Source organism: Perca fluviatilis, chromosome 5, assembly GCF_010015445.1.
Source record: "Perca fluviatilis chromosome 5, GENO_Pfluv_1.0, whole genome shotgun sequence".
Lineage (NCBI taxonomy): Eukaryota > Metazoa > Chordata > Actinopteri > Perciformes > Percidae > Perca > Perca fluviatilis.
Window position 1 is genome coordinate 40,535,096 of NC_053116.1, and position 13,376 is coordinate 40,548,471.

Consider the following 13,376-nt stretch of genomic DNA (forward strand, 5'->3'; position numbering starts at 1 on the left):
CCTTGTTAGCTCTCCACCAATCAGATTGGGTCGTTGAGTCCGACTGCCCGCCCTCCGATTCAACAAGTCAGGTCGGCCCAAATGAAGGCCGACGGCCCCTCGGACGAACGACGGCACGGACCACACCGAACAGACTCGAGTCAGACTGTCAGACGGCTGATTATCAGGTTGGTGTGTCAGGGCCTTTAAACATTCAACACTAAAGATAATTCATATTTTAAACTAATTAAATAATGTTAAAGGAACACCCGACTTATTGGGACTTTAGCTTATTCACCGTATCCCCCTGGTTCGAACAATCCTACTGCTCCAAATAAGTGACAAAATAACGCCAACATGTTCCTATTTACTAGGGGTGGGGGAGAAAATCGATACAGCGTAGTATCGCGATATTTTTCGTGGGAATACTGTATCGATACACAGACGCCAAGTATACAATTTAAGTGAGATGAGCAGACAGAGAAATGTGTTTTTTTAGATAAAACAGATGTTGACAAAGTTTCCTTTTGGGGACATCATTTGAAATTGGAAAATTGCAATATGTTTAATATCACAATAATATCGTATCGTGACATAAGTATCGTGATGATATCGTATCGTGAGGCCTCTGGTGATTCCCACATCTACTATTTACATACAAAAAAACAACGTAACATGAGACACAGTCATCTTCTAATCATAAACAATCCGGGAACTATATTCTCAGAAAGGCTTGCTGCAAAGCAAATCACTCCGCCCAAGTAGCAGAATGAATGTAGTTCCCAGTTTGTTTACGGTTAGAAGATGGCTGTGTGTCATGTTATGTTGTTCTTTGTACACGCTGTGACGCATGTTGGTGTTATTTTGTCACTTATTCGGAGCAGTAGGCTAGTTGGAACCAGTTACCTGCAGGATCTGTGCTAGGCTAGGCTAATGCTGGGGGCGTCAGACAGAGTTACAGCACACACGGACACGAGAAGGGTATGTATGGACTTGTCTTACTCTGGGGGTTACGGTGAATAAGCTAAAGTCCCAATAAGTCGGCGTGTTCCTTTAATGTTAAAACATCTCCACCACAACCTGAATCAAAAGTCAGTAAAACATGTCGGTTATATTTCCCCAAAGCTGATAAATCAGATAAATACTAAAGTCTGAAGCCCAAGTATATTAACTTTATCATCAAATATGAAAAAGAAAATCTTCATGTTTGAGAAGCTAGAAGCTGTGAATATATTTAGTATTTATGCTTCTGATGTCCAAAATCATGACTATGCTAATGTAGCTAACTATCAGTAAAACATGTTGGTTATATTTCCCCAAAGCTGACAAATCAGATAAATACTAAAGTCTTGATTTATTCTAACAACAGTCTAAAGCTCAAATATATTAAGTTTATCACCAAACATAACAAAAAAATGATCAAATCTTCATGTTTGAGAAGCTAGAAGCTGTGAATATTTTTAGTATTTCTGCTTGCAAAGAACCAGACTTTTCTCTGATGAAAGCAGACGCAGCAACTCAACATTACAGCTCCTCCCTCTTCCTCCTCCTCTTGTTGGTCTTCTTGTCTTCCTTGTGGAAGACTTTTCCATCGGCCTGCTTCCTCCAGCTCAGCTTGATGTTGTCGTCCAGCCCCTGGGCCCTCAGCTTCTGTTTCAGCTGAGACACAAAACCTATCATCACTCACAGAGAGACTCATCACATCCTGCACTGTCAGGCTACATTTACATCGCTGTTGTTGGTTTAAAAAGGAATATCTTCTGCTATGTTCCTGTGGTGGCAAATTTAATTTTAACCATTTGTTTAATGATGTTAACCATTAATTTAAAGATTGTTTTAAACCTCCACAAAATCCTGTTCCTTCCTGTGGACTTTTAAAGCATCAGAGGGGAAACAGCTGCAGCCCTCAACTATAGCAGAGTAGAGTTATGTTGCTTTAACCAGCCTGAAGCTTCCTCACGTTGTTATCTGTGTTCTTAGATAACAAGTGAAGAAGGCCGATGACTGCTTACGACAGTGAGAACTACGTGTTCTCCCTGTCGAACAATAGCAAGGGGGGTTGTAAACTAAGGCCCCGTCCACACTACCAAAACGATCTTTTTTTTACCCGTCTTCCCTGGATTCGTTTCAAGAAAAGTTGCGTCCAAACGAATCCACTTGTAAATGACTCAACACGCTACTTCATATTCCAGGCCTATAGGCGGCGCTGTTTCTGCTACAGAAATTCACCAAAAACGGAGAAGAAGAGCATAGTCACTTCCACTTCCCATCATGACATGACTAGATTATAACGTTCTCTTAATACATCCGTGGACTATAATACCTTTCACCACCACTGCTCATTTTATAAAGGCTGCCGCAAGAAAACGTGTCTTTGTTTACATTGTATAATGTGCTGTTGGATTACTTTTTATTTTGCATGATTGCAGCGCGCTAGTAGCGCGCTAACGTTAGCTCGCTAACATCGGCAGTCAAACAAACATCAATGATCCATGAATGATGTCTTTTTAATAATCTATACGTTTTTCTTGCAGTAGCCTTTCTACGATAAGCCGTGGTAAAAGTTACTATAATCCGTTCAAGGAGTTTATAAGCAGACAGATTAGCTAGCTAGTTGATAAATTGTCTACTTCCACTTTATAAACAGATAGCCATAGCAGCTAACGTTAACGTTACTTCGCTGCTGGAGCGGTCAGCTACTTTAGCGATGATTAACGTTAGCTACATAACGTTAGCAATATATCTTGTGTAGAATCCAGAGGGAAGGGTCAGGGAGCAGAGACACAGTGTTTAGATGAAGTGAGCTGGTGTAACCATGGAGATGGGACATGCTCGCTTAGCTTCAACGCAGTTGTGTGCGTCAGCGGCCGTGGGAGAGGGTGTAAAAGAGGGGTGTGGCGATGACATCATCGATACGAATCCGTATTCACCATCCATACGAAGCCAAACGAGAGCAGTTTTCGGATTTTTTCACCCTGAGACCTGGTTTCAAAAAAGTGCGTTTTCAGGCAGTGCGTTTGCAGGATTCGTCTGGACGGTCGGCCCAAACGATGCAAAACATGTGCGTTTGCACAAAAAAACGTTTCCGTGTGGACGGCCCCTAACTAGAATTGATTATGGTATGTGACCAAATGACAGCACAGAGGATGACGGAGGGAGGATGGCTTTACGATGTTCTTTTCTCCTATATAATGTGTAATGTTTAGACTAGGAGTCAAAAATGCAATTTCAGACGTGCTGATTGTACCTTTGAATCTGTATTCCTCCATTTTGCAAAATATAATAAATGCTCAAAGACCAGACTTTGGTTTAATTCTCAAACAGTCTTTATTCGTTTTCATTCTTATCATTAATATTACTAAACTCTGCTGCTTTACGGAAAACTTCTAACACATTCCCCCCTCTCATTCCCCCTGCTCTGGCACCCCTCCCCCCCTCTCTCTCATTCCCCCTGCTCTGGTGTTTCCCCTTCTCATTCCCCCTGCTCTGGTGTTTCCCCCTCTCATTCCCCTGCTCTGGCGTTTCCCCTCTCATTCCCCCTGCTCTGGTGTTTCCCCTCTCATTCCCCCTGCTCTGGTGTTTCCCCCTCTCATTCCCCCTGCTCGTTGCCCCCCTCTCATTCCCCTGCTCTCGTGTTCCCCCTCTCATTCCCCTGCTCTGGTGTTTTCCCCCTTCCCTGGCGTTCCCCCTCTCATTCCCCCTGCTCTGGTGTTTCCCCTCTCATTCCCCCTGCTCTGGTGTTTCCCCTCTCATTCCCCCTGCTCTGGCGTTTCCCCTTCTCATTCCCCCTGCTCTGGCGTTTCCCCCTCTCATTCCCCCTGCTCTGGTGTTTCCCCTTCTCATTCCCCCTGCTCTGGTGTTTCCCCTTCTCATTTCCCCTGCTCTGGTGTTTCCCCCTCTCATTCCCCCTGCTCTGACGTTTCCCCCTCTCATTCCCCCTGCTCTGGCGTCATATATACTTTCTTCTCTTGTTCATACTTTTCTCAGATAGCTGGATTGTATTTGTTAATGTTTCTGGTGGGTTTGGTGTCAGATAGAAGCTGTGAAGATACATAATTAGTCCTAAGTTTCATTTGCATTAAAGAGTCATTTGGTTGTTCTGTTTTAGTATAAAAGTATAAAATATGATTTACCTGCTTCAACATGGCCTCCATCACAGCAGGGTCAGTCAGATTCAGATTCTTCTTGTTCTCAAACTTCACTTTCATCATCACTTTGTTTGACACCACTTTGTAAAAAGCAAAACAAACTTTATGAGTTCAAACATTTCTGTGTGGATAATAATCAGCATCCTGTTCATTCCTCATCATCAGTTTAAATAATAGATTCAACACAAACTTATCATCTGCAGCTGATCACCACTGCATGCTAACTTTACTAACTATTCCATGGAAATGATCCACATCATCATGTTCACATTTACTCTCCACAACCTGATGTTTTCTCTTGTTTTTGTGTAATTCTCATGTGATGCTAAAGTAAACCTGAATCTAAATGTAAAAGCTGTTTGAATCCCGGGTTAGCACTCACCTGGACCGTAGCAAATGAACGCTCTCTCCATGTCACAGGGCCACTCCTCCCAGGCTCCTGATTGGCTGAAGTCTGCAGCCACACAAGTCTCGTTCCCGTTGTTGTAATCAGGTTGGCCGTTCTTCCAGAAGCTGAATGAGGAGTTACTTCCATCTGACCACTTCCAGGAGTCTCTGAAAAGGCCGATCCAGACCAAGTTTAGTCCAACCACCGCCTGTACCTTCTGGTTCTCTGCCATGTTTCTCACACTGGGCAGGTCTGTGTGGTGAGCTCTGCAGTAGCTCTGGGCTTCAGGCCATGTCATAAAGGTTTTGATGAGGACAAAAGTCACATCTGACCCTGAAAATGAAGCACAGAGAAGTGTAGAAACAGCATAACATACAACCTCCCATCCATCCACATCTGTGATTCATGTCTTTATAATATAAATCCACTGAGATATAAAAAACAAATCAATAAACTAATGAATACATTTATTTACCAACAGTCTCTCCACTTTAATACGAAATGTCCTTAAATCTACCAAACAATCTAAAAAATAAGATTATATTGTTGTTTTTTTGCATATGAATATTTTCCCAGGATTATTAAACACACATGTTCTGTTTATATTGTAAGATGTGTGCACGTGAACATGCACAAGTCAAATTTGACCCGTTTTCAAAGTTTCTTTAGCAGAAATATGGGTTTCATTCAACCAAATTAACCAAAAATAACATGGGTGGTTCCCGATGACACTCTTCGCAAACTCCACCCCCACATACACACATTCATATAAACAGCAGCTGAGAGCTACCTCATGTAATGGATCACATTATTGTGCACATGGAAATGCACCCAAACACATACACACACACACACACACACACACACACACACACACACACACACACACACACACACACAACACACACACACACACACACACACACACACACACACACAGAAGAGACCTGCAATATATCAAACTATTGTGCTCTCCTGACATACAAATGTACACAGACACACACATGCACAAACACACACACACACACACACACACACAAACATACACATACACATACACATACACACACACACACACACACACACACGTGTGTGTGAGCGCACATACATGCACAAACACACACACACACACACATTCACTCTCATTCCTGCCGTCTTATTATCTGCTGCTCAGTCAGCTGTGAAGCTCTTTGAACGGCACTAACCTGTGTGAAAGCTGCTTTTCGTCAGAGTGACTGACTGATACTACAGAGGCCTGAATAATGAAAACAAAGAGACAGAGAGAAGCAGAGAAGGGAGACTTCACTAGTTAATATTCTCACCTCTGACATCTGCGCAGACTGTATACGGCCTACTGTTACAATCGTCGTTGAACCAGAGTCCATCAGGACCCATCCCTGTGCAGGTTTTATCACTGTATCGAGCGTCTGGTTGTCCAGACGCCCATTGTCTGAACTCCGTCTCCCCGGGTTTGTAGAAACTTGTGTCCGACAGTGACCACCTCCAGGGGTTGGGGAGATGATACAGTCCTGTCCAGGCTCTCTGAAAGCAATATTTGATTGTGATATAAAGAATTAGACTCTGCTCAAGCTTTTTGTTGAAGACCATATGTTTTTCTTTCAGGGCCATCCAATCTCTGTAACGCACCAAAGCGAGAGCTGTGTCCGGGTTCTCGGCAGTAGGTCGGACTCGTTTCAGGTGAGGGTTGGCCTCCGCCAGGGCTGCACCTTGTCACCAATCCTGTTTGTAATATTTATGAGGATATCAAGGTGTAGTCAGGGGTGGGAGGGGTTGCAGTTCGGGTGGGCTGGGGATTTCATCGCTGCTCTTTCCAGAGACTACTAAACAGCTTCTATCCAACAGCCATAAGTGCATTGAATAATGCTGCTAAAGTATAGTTCCTACCACTAATTTACCTCAATAGGGCTATGTGCAATTTTTAAATGTGGATGCCTGTGTGTGCTCCCATGTGTTTTATCATTAATATAATATGTTTGCAGTAGTAGCTTTTTTTTTACTTTGTATTTATTATGGTATATATTACCTCATAGATGTTTGGCACTGACAAGGACTGCACTTAATTTTGTTGTATCTGTAACAATGACAATAAAGATATTCTATTCTATGTGGTCCTGATGGCATCATCGGCCTGTGACCTTCAGCACTCACTGGATCGGTTCGCCGAGTGTGAAGCGTCTCAGGTCTAAATCTGAGGCCATGGTTCTCAGCAGGAAACCGATGGAGTGCCTACTCCAGGTAGGGAATGAGTCCTTACCCCAAGTGAAGGAGTTCAGATACCTTGGGGTCTTGTTTGCGAGTGAGGGGACAATGGAGCGGGAGATTGGTCGGAGAATCAGGAGTCGGTATTACACTCACTTTATCGCGCCCGGTAATACGACAAGAGAGCTGAGCCAGAAGGCAAAGCTCTTGATGTACCGGTCACTTCCATGTCATTCCCCCTCTCTCTCTCCTTTCATGTCTTCATCATGAAATAAAGACCTAAAAATGCCCCAAAATATAATCCTACCCTCACCCATGGTCATGACTGAAAGAACGAGATTAAGGGTACAACCGGCCAAATGGGTTTCCTCAGGAGGCTGGCATCTCCCTTAGAGATAGGGGTGAGAAGCTCAGTCACTTGAGGAGCCAGTTGAGGTGCTTCGGGGCATCTGATAAGGATGCCCCCTGGCCTCCCCTAGGGAGGTGTTCCAGCGCATCCAGCTGGGAGGAGGCCCGCCGGGAAGACCCAGGACTAGGTGGAGGTCTCGGGGAAGACCGAGGACTAGGTGGAGGCCCATCCAGCTGGGGTAGGTCTTGGGGAAGACCCAGGACTAGGTTGGAGGGATTATATCTCCAACCTGGCCGGGAACGCCTCTGGTTCCCCCAGTCAGAGCTGGTTAATGTGGCTCGGGAAAGGGGAAGTTTTGGGGTCTCCTGCTGTAGCTGCTGCCCCCACGACCCAACCCCGGATAAGTGGACGAAGATGGATGGACTTCAGACTTCTACTCTACTACATTTCAAAGATGAATATTCTACTTTTTACTGCTCTACATTTAGTAATTAGTTACTATGGAGGGTTTCAAACCTTGTGTCAGAAAGACTTTGAGATGAAAGAGAGAAAAGTGAACTCACGTAGCTGTTGTTGGAGTAGAACATGTCTAAATCTGCCGTGTTGTTCAGGATCTTCATAACCTCCATGCTGTCTACAGTGACCAGGTCTTTGTGCTTCTCTCTGCAGTATCTTTGGGCTTCAGTAAAGTTCTTTCTGTCGTAAAACAAGTAGTACTGAAGTCCAGCAGCTGATGAGACAGCACTCAGCCCTGTAGGGACACACACACGAGCAGATTTAATACTGTATACTATATTAATGCACCATTTTATATTTCAGTTACACCAACAACCAGTGAGTTGCTGGTGTTAGAGTGCCTCTGTGTGTGTGTGTGTGTGTGTGTGTGTGTGTGTGTGTGTTGTGTGTGTGTGTGGTTTTCTTTAACTGTAATCGTGGGGTCCATAAACCGGGAGTCCAGTATACTGGTGGGGTCCCGACAGCTTTTGGGGCCAAAATGCTGGACTCCACAAATTTAAAGGGCTGTTTGAGGGTTAAGACTTGGTTTTAGGATTAGGGATAGAATTAGGTTATAGTTAGGGTGAGGGTTAGGGTTAAGGTTAGGCATTTAGTTGTGATGGTTATGGTTAGGGTAAGGGTTAAGGATAGGCATTTAGTTGTGATGGTTATGGTTAGGGTAAGGGTTAAGGATAGGCATTTAGTTGTGATGGTTATGGTTAGGGTAAGGGTTAAGGTTAGGCATTTAGTTGTGATGGTTAAGGTTAGGGTAAGGGTTAAGGTTAGACATTTAGTTGTGATGGTTAAGGTTAAGGTAGGGTTAGGGGTTAGGGTTAGGGAATGCATTATGTCAATGATGGGTCCTCACAAAGATAGTGAAACAGACCTGTGTGTCTGTGTGTGTGTGTGTGTTTGTGTTTGTGTGTGTGTGTTTGTGTGTCTGTGTATGTGTGAGTGTGTGTGTGTATGTGTGTCTTTTTGTGTTTGTGTGTGTGTGTGTGTTTGTGTGTGTGTGTGCTGTGTGTATGTGTGTCTGTTTGTGTTTGTGTGTGTGGGTGTGTCTGTGTGTGTGTGTTTCTGTGTGTTTGTGTGTCTTGTGTCTTCTCTGTTGTGTCTGTGTATGTGTGGTGTGTGTGTGTGTATGTGTGTCTGTTTGTGATTTGTGTTGTTGTGTGTGTGTGTGTGTCTGTGTTGTTGTGTTTGTGTATTTGTGTGTGTGTGTGTGTGTGTGTGTGTGTCTGTGTGTTTTTGTTGTTGTGTGTTTGTGTGTGTGTCTGTGTGTGTGTGTGTGTGTGTTTGTGTGTGTGTGTGTGTTTGTGTGTGTGTTGTGTTTGTGTGTGTCTCTCTGTGTGTGTGTGTGTGTGTGTGTGTCTCTATCTGTGTATGTGTGAGTGTGTGTGTATGTGTGTGTCTGTGTGTCTGTGTGTGTATGTGTGTCTGTTTGTGTGTGTGTCTGTGTGTGTGTGTGCGTGTGTGTTTGTGTGTGTGTATGTGTTTGTGTGTCTCCCGGTGTGTCTCTGTCTGTTTGTGTGTGTGTGTGTCTCTCTGTGTCTGTGTGTGTCTGTGTATGTGTGTCTGTGAGTGCCTCTCTGTGTGTGTGTGTGTGTGTGTCTGTGTGTGTGTATGTTTGTGTGTCTGTGTGTGTGTGTGTGACTGTATGCCTGTGTGTGTGTGTGTGTGTTTGTATGTGTCTGTGTGTGTGTGTGTGTTTGTGTTGTGTGTTATGTAAATGATGTGTCCCCACAAAGATAGTGCCACAAACCTGTGTGTGTCTGTGTGTGTCTGTACGTGTGTGTGTTTGTGTGTGTGTGTCTGTGTGTATGTGTTTGTGTGTTTGTGTGTCTCCCTGTGTGTCTCTGTCTGTTTGTGTGTGTGTGTGTCTCTCTGTGCCTGTGTGTGTCTGTGTATGTGTATGTGTGTGTGTGTCTGTGAGTGCCTCTGTGTGTGTGTGTGTCTCTGTGAGTGCCTATCTGTGTGTGTGTGTCTGTGTGTGTGTGTGTCTGTGTGTCTGTGTGACTGTGTGCCTGTGTGTGTGTGTGTGTGTTTGTATGTATGTGTGTGTGTGTGTGTGTGTGTGTGTGTCTGTAGTTATGATGGTTAAGGTTAGGGTAAGTGGCTAGGGAGTGCATTATGTAAATGATGGGTCCCCACAAAGATAGTGCCACAAACCTGTGTGTGTCTGTGTGTGTCTGTGTGTCTGTATGTGTGTGTGTGTTTGTGTGTGTGTCTGTCTGTGTGTATGTGTGTCTGTGTGTGTATGTCTGTGTGTATGTTTGTCTGTGTGTCTGTGTGTGTTTGTGTCTGTGTGTGTGTGTGTTTGTGTGTGTTTGTGTCTCTCTCTGTGTGTGTGTGTATGTGTGTGTGTGTGTCTGTGTGTGCCTCTGTGTGTATGTGTGTGTGTCTGTGTGAGTGTATGTGTGTCTGTTTGTGTTTGTGTGTGTGTCTGTGTGTGTATGTGCGTCTGTTTGTGTGTATGTGTGTGTATGTCTGTGTGTGTGTGTGTGTTTGTGTCTGTGTGTTTGTGTATGTGTGTGTGTGTCTGTGTGTGTGTGTCTGTTGGTGTGTGTTTGTGTGTGTGTGTGTGTGTCTCTCTGTGTTTATGTGTGTGTGTGTCTGTCAGTTCCTCTGTGTGTGTCTGTGTGTGTGCGTGTGTGTTTTTGTTTGTGTGTTATATGTGTTTGTGTGTGTCTGTGTATTTGTGAGTGTGTGTGTGTATGTGTGTGTGTGTCTGTGTGTCTGTGTGTGTATGTGTGTCTGTGTTTGTGTGTGTGTGTCTCTGTGTCTGTGTATGCGTGTGTGCTGTGTCTGTGAGTGCCTCTGTGTGTGTGTTTGTGTATGTGCATGTGCGTGTGTGTTTTTGTTTGTGTGTATATGTGTGTGTCTGTGTGTGTGTGTATGTGTTTGTGTGTCTGTGTGTCTGTGTGTGGTTGTGTGTGTGTGCCTTTTGTATGTGTGCCTGTGTGTGTTTGTGTACGTGTGTGTATGTTTGTGTGTTTGTGTGTCTCTCTGTGTCTCTGTCTGTTTGTGTGTGTGTGTCTCTCTGTGCCTGTGTCTGTGTGTGTGTGTGTGTGTGTTTATGTGTCTGTGTGTGTGTGTGCGTGTGTATGTGTATGTGTGTTTTTCTGTGTTTTTGTGTGTCTCTGTCTGTGTGTGTGTGTCTCTGTGCCTGTGTCTGTGTGTGTGTGTTTGTGTGTCTGGGTGTGTCTCTGTATATGTGAGTGTGTGTGTATGCGTGTGTGTCTGTGTGTGTATGTGTGTCTATTTGTGTTTGTGTGTCTGTGTGTCTGTTGTGTTTATGTCTGTGTGTGTTTGTGTGTCTCTGTGTGTGTGTGTGCGTGTGTGTTTTTGTTTTTGTGTATATGTGTGTGTCTGTGTGTGTGTGTGTCATTGTATGTGTGTGACTGTGTGTGTATGTGTGTCTGTGTTTGTGTGTGTGTGTGTGTCTCTGTGTCTGTGTGTGTCTGTGTATGTGTGTGTGTGTGCTGTGAGTGCTTCTGTGTGTGTGTGTGTGTGTGTTTATGTTTGTCTGTGTGTGTATGTGTGTGTGTGTGTCTGTGTGTGTATGTGTGTCTGTTTGTGTTAGTGTGTGTGTCTGTGTGTATGTGTGTTTGTCTGTGTGTGTTTGTGTATGTGTGTGTGTTTCTGTGTGTGTGTGTCTGTGTGTGTGTTTGTGTGTGTTTGTGTGTCTCTGTGTGTGTGTGTGTGTCTGTATGTGTGTGTGTGTGTCTGTGAGTGCTTCTGTGTGTGTGTGTCTCTGTGCCTGTGTCTGTGTGTGTGTGTTTATGTTTGTCTGTGTGTGTGTATGTGTGTGTGTGTATGTGTGTCTGTTTGTGTTAGTGTGTGTCTGTGTGTCTGTGTGTTTGTGTCTGTGTGTGTTTGTGTATGTGTGTGTGTGTGTGTGTCTGTGTGTGTGTTTGTGTGTGTTTGTGTGTCTCTGTGTGTGTGTGTCTCTGTCTGTGTGTGTGTGTCTCTGTGTCTGTGTGTGTGTGTGTGTGTGTGTGCAGTGTGTTTTGTTTATGTGTATATATGTGTGTGTCTGTCTGTGTGTGTGTGTCTGTATGTGTGAGTCTGTGCGTGTATGTGTGTGTGTGTGTCTGTATGTGTGAGTCTGTGCGTGTATGTGTGTGTGTGTGTGTGTGTGTGTGTGTGTGTGTGTCTGTTTGTGTTTGTGTCTGTGTGTGTGTGTGTGTCTCTCTGTGTCTGTGTGTGTCTGTTTATGTCTGTGTGTGTGTGTGTGTGTGAGTGCCACTGTGTGTGTGTATGTGCGTGTGTGTTTTTGTTTGTGTGTATATGTGTGTGTCTGTGTGTGAGTGTGTGTGTGTGTGTGTATGTGTTTGTGTGTTTGTGTGTCTCTCTGTGTGTCTCTGTCTGTTTGTGTGTGTGTGTGTTTCTGTGTCTGTGTGTGTCTGTGTATGTGTGTGTGTGTGTGTGTCTTTGAGTGCCTCTCTGTGTGTGTGTCTGTGTGTGTGCGTGTGTGTGTTTTTTTTTGTGTGTATGTGTCTGTGAGTGCCTCTGTGTGTGTGTCTGTGTGTGTGTGTGTGTGTTTTTGTTTGTGTGTATGTGTGTGTGTTTCTGTGTGTGTGTGTCTCTCTGTGTCTCTGTCTGTTTGTGTGTGTGTGTGTGTGACTCTGTGTCTGTGTGTCAGTGCATGTGTGTGTGTATGTCTGTGAGTGCCTCTGTGTGTATGTGTCTCTTTGTGTATGTATGTGTCTCTGTGTGTGTGTGTGTGTGTGTCTGGTGTTCAGGTGTAACAGCTGATATATTTTTTAATCAAATCTTTCCTTTCCTTTCCTTTTTAAATCAGTTGGAGAATCCCTGACTCTACTCACTAATTAATGCAAATAATCATTTTACATTAAAGTTAGACTGTACATACACAAAGAGACATGTTTTATACATATACTACATAAATACACACAGGGACATGTTATATACAAATACTACATAATACACACACAGAGAGACATGTTATATACAAATGCTACATAATATACATAATATACATAAACTACAGAAGAGGATTAGGGCCACATCATCATTTGATTTGACTTCCGAGATTAAAGTCAGAACTCAAACATTTATATTTCACATGAACATAAACATGTGAATAACTAATTATTAAATCTATATGAAGCCTTACCTGCCCCAGCGATGATGATGATGATGATGATGGTCAGAAGAAGTCTCTCCATCCTCGTCTCTCCTCTGGTCCTCTCCGTCTGGGTCTGACTGCAGATGAGCAGCTGGTGAACTGACTTTCTCCGTTATTCATTAACCTCCTTACTGCTCTCTCATGCAAAGATGTTCCCGGGAACCATACATTGTGTATCAAGTTTATAGGCCAACATGACGTGTGTACATGTTTGTTTATTCTGAACTGAATAGAGTTTATTCATTTCTATTTTTGACGTTTGGTTTTATGGTTCCAACATGACGAGGCGTCCTCATGTCTGACTGCAGCCACACGAAGCTGAGAACACATGTGATGGAGGAGTAGTAGTTTTTATTTTTTGTTGACATATTTTTGTACTTTCTTTGTCACATTTTTCTGATGTTTTTTTTGTTGACATTTTAGCTTCTTTTTTTATATTTTTCTTTTACTTTTTGTTCCTTTTTTTGACGTTTTTGTCTTTTTTTTCAGTCTTTTTTTCATTTTAAAAGAAATGATGTAAAAATTCAGCTGCTAAATGGAGACACTCAGGAGAAGCAACTAAGATACTTTTATTTGACTTAACCCTGGTGTTGTCTTCCATTTGACCGTGCATCGTCCTCCCGGTCAAAACTGAAAATCTACACT

The 13,376-nt window shown here is 43.5% G+C and overlaps 1 protein-coding gene across 1 annotated transcript in view; it reads right to left on the minus strand.

Moving 5' to 3' along the window:
- Positions 1 to 976: 976 nt before the first annotated feature.
- The window catches only part of LOC120559070 (macrophage mannose receptor 1-like), a 30,423-nt gene continuing 18,023 nt past the window's right edge, over positions 977 to 13,376 (minus strand). Inside the window, exons 7-12 of the mRNA XM_039800490.1 lie at positions 12,720 to 12,838; positions 7,648 to 7,835; positions 5,838 to 6,057; positions 4,510 to 4,848; positions 4,113 to 4,207; positions 977 to 1,638 (exon numbers count right to left, since the gene is read on the minus strand). Of these exons, the coding sequence (XP_039656424.1) occupies positions 1,504 to 1,638; positions 4,113 to 4,207; positions 4,510 to 4,848; positions 5,838 to 6,057; positions 7,648 to 7,835; positions 12,720 to 12,838 (1,096 nt within the window). The 3' untranslated portion in view covers positions 977 to 1,503. The remainder of the gene's footprint in view (positions 1,639 to 4,112; positions 4,208 to 4,509; positions 4,849 to 5,837; positions 6,058 to 7,647; positions 7,836 to 12,719; positions 12,839 to 13,376) is intronic.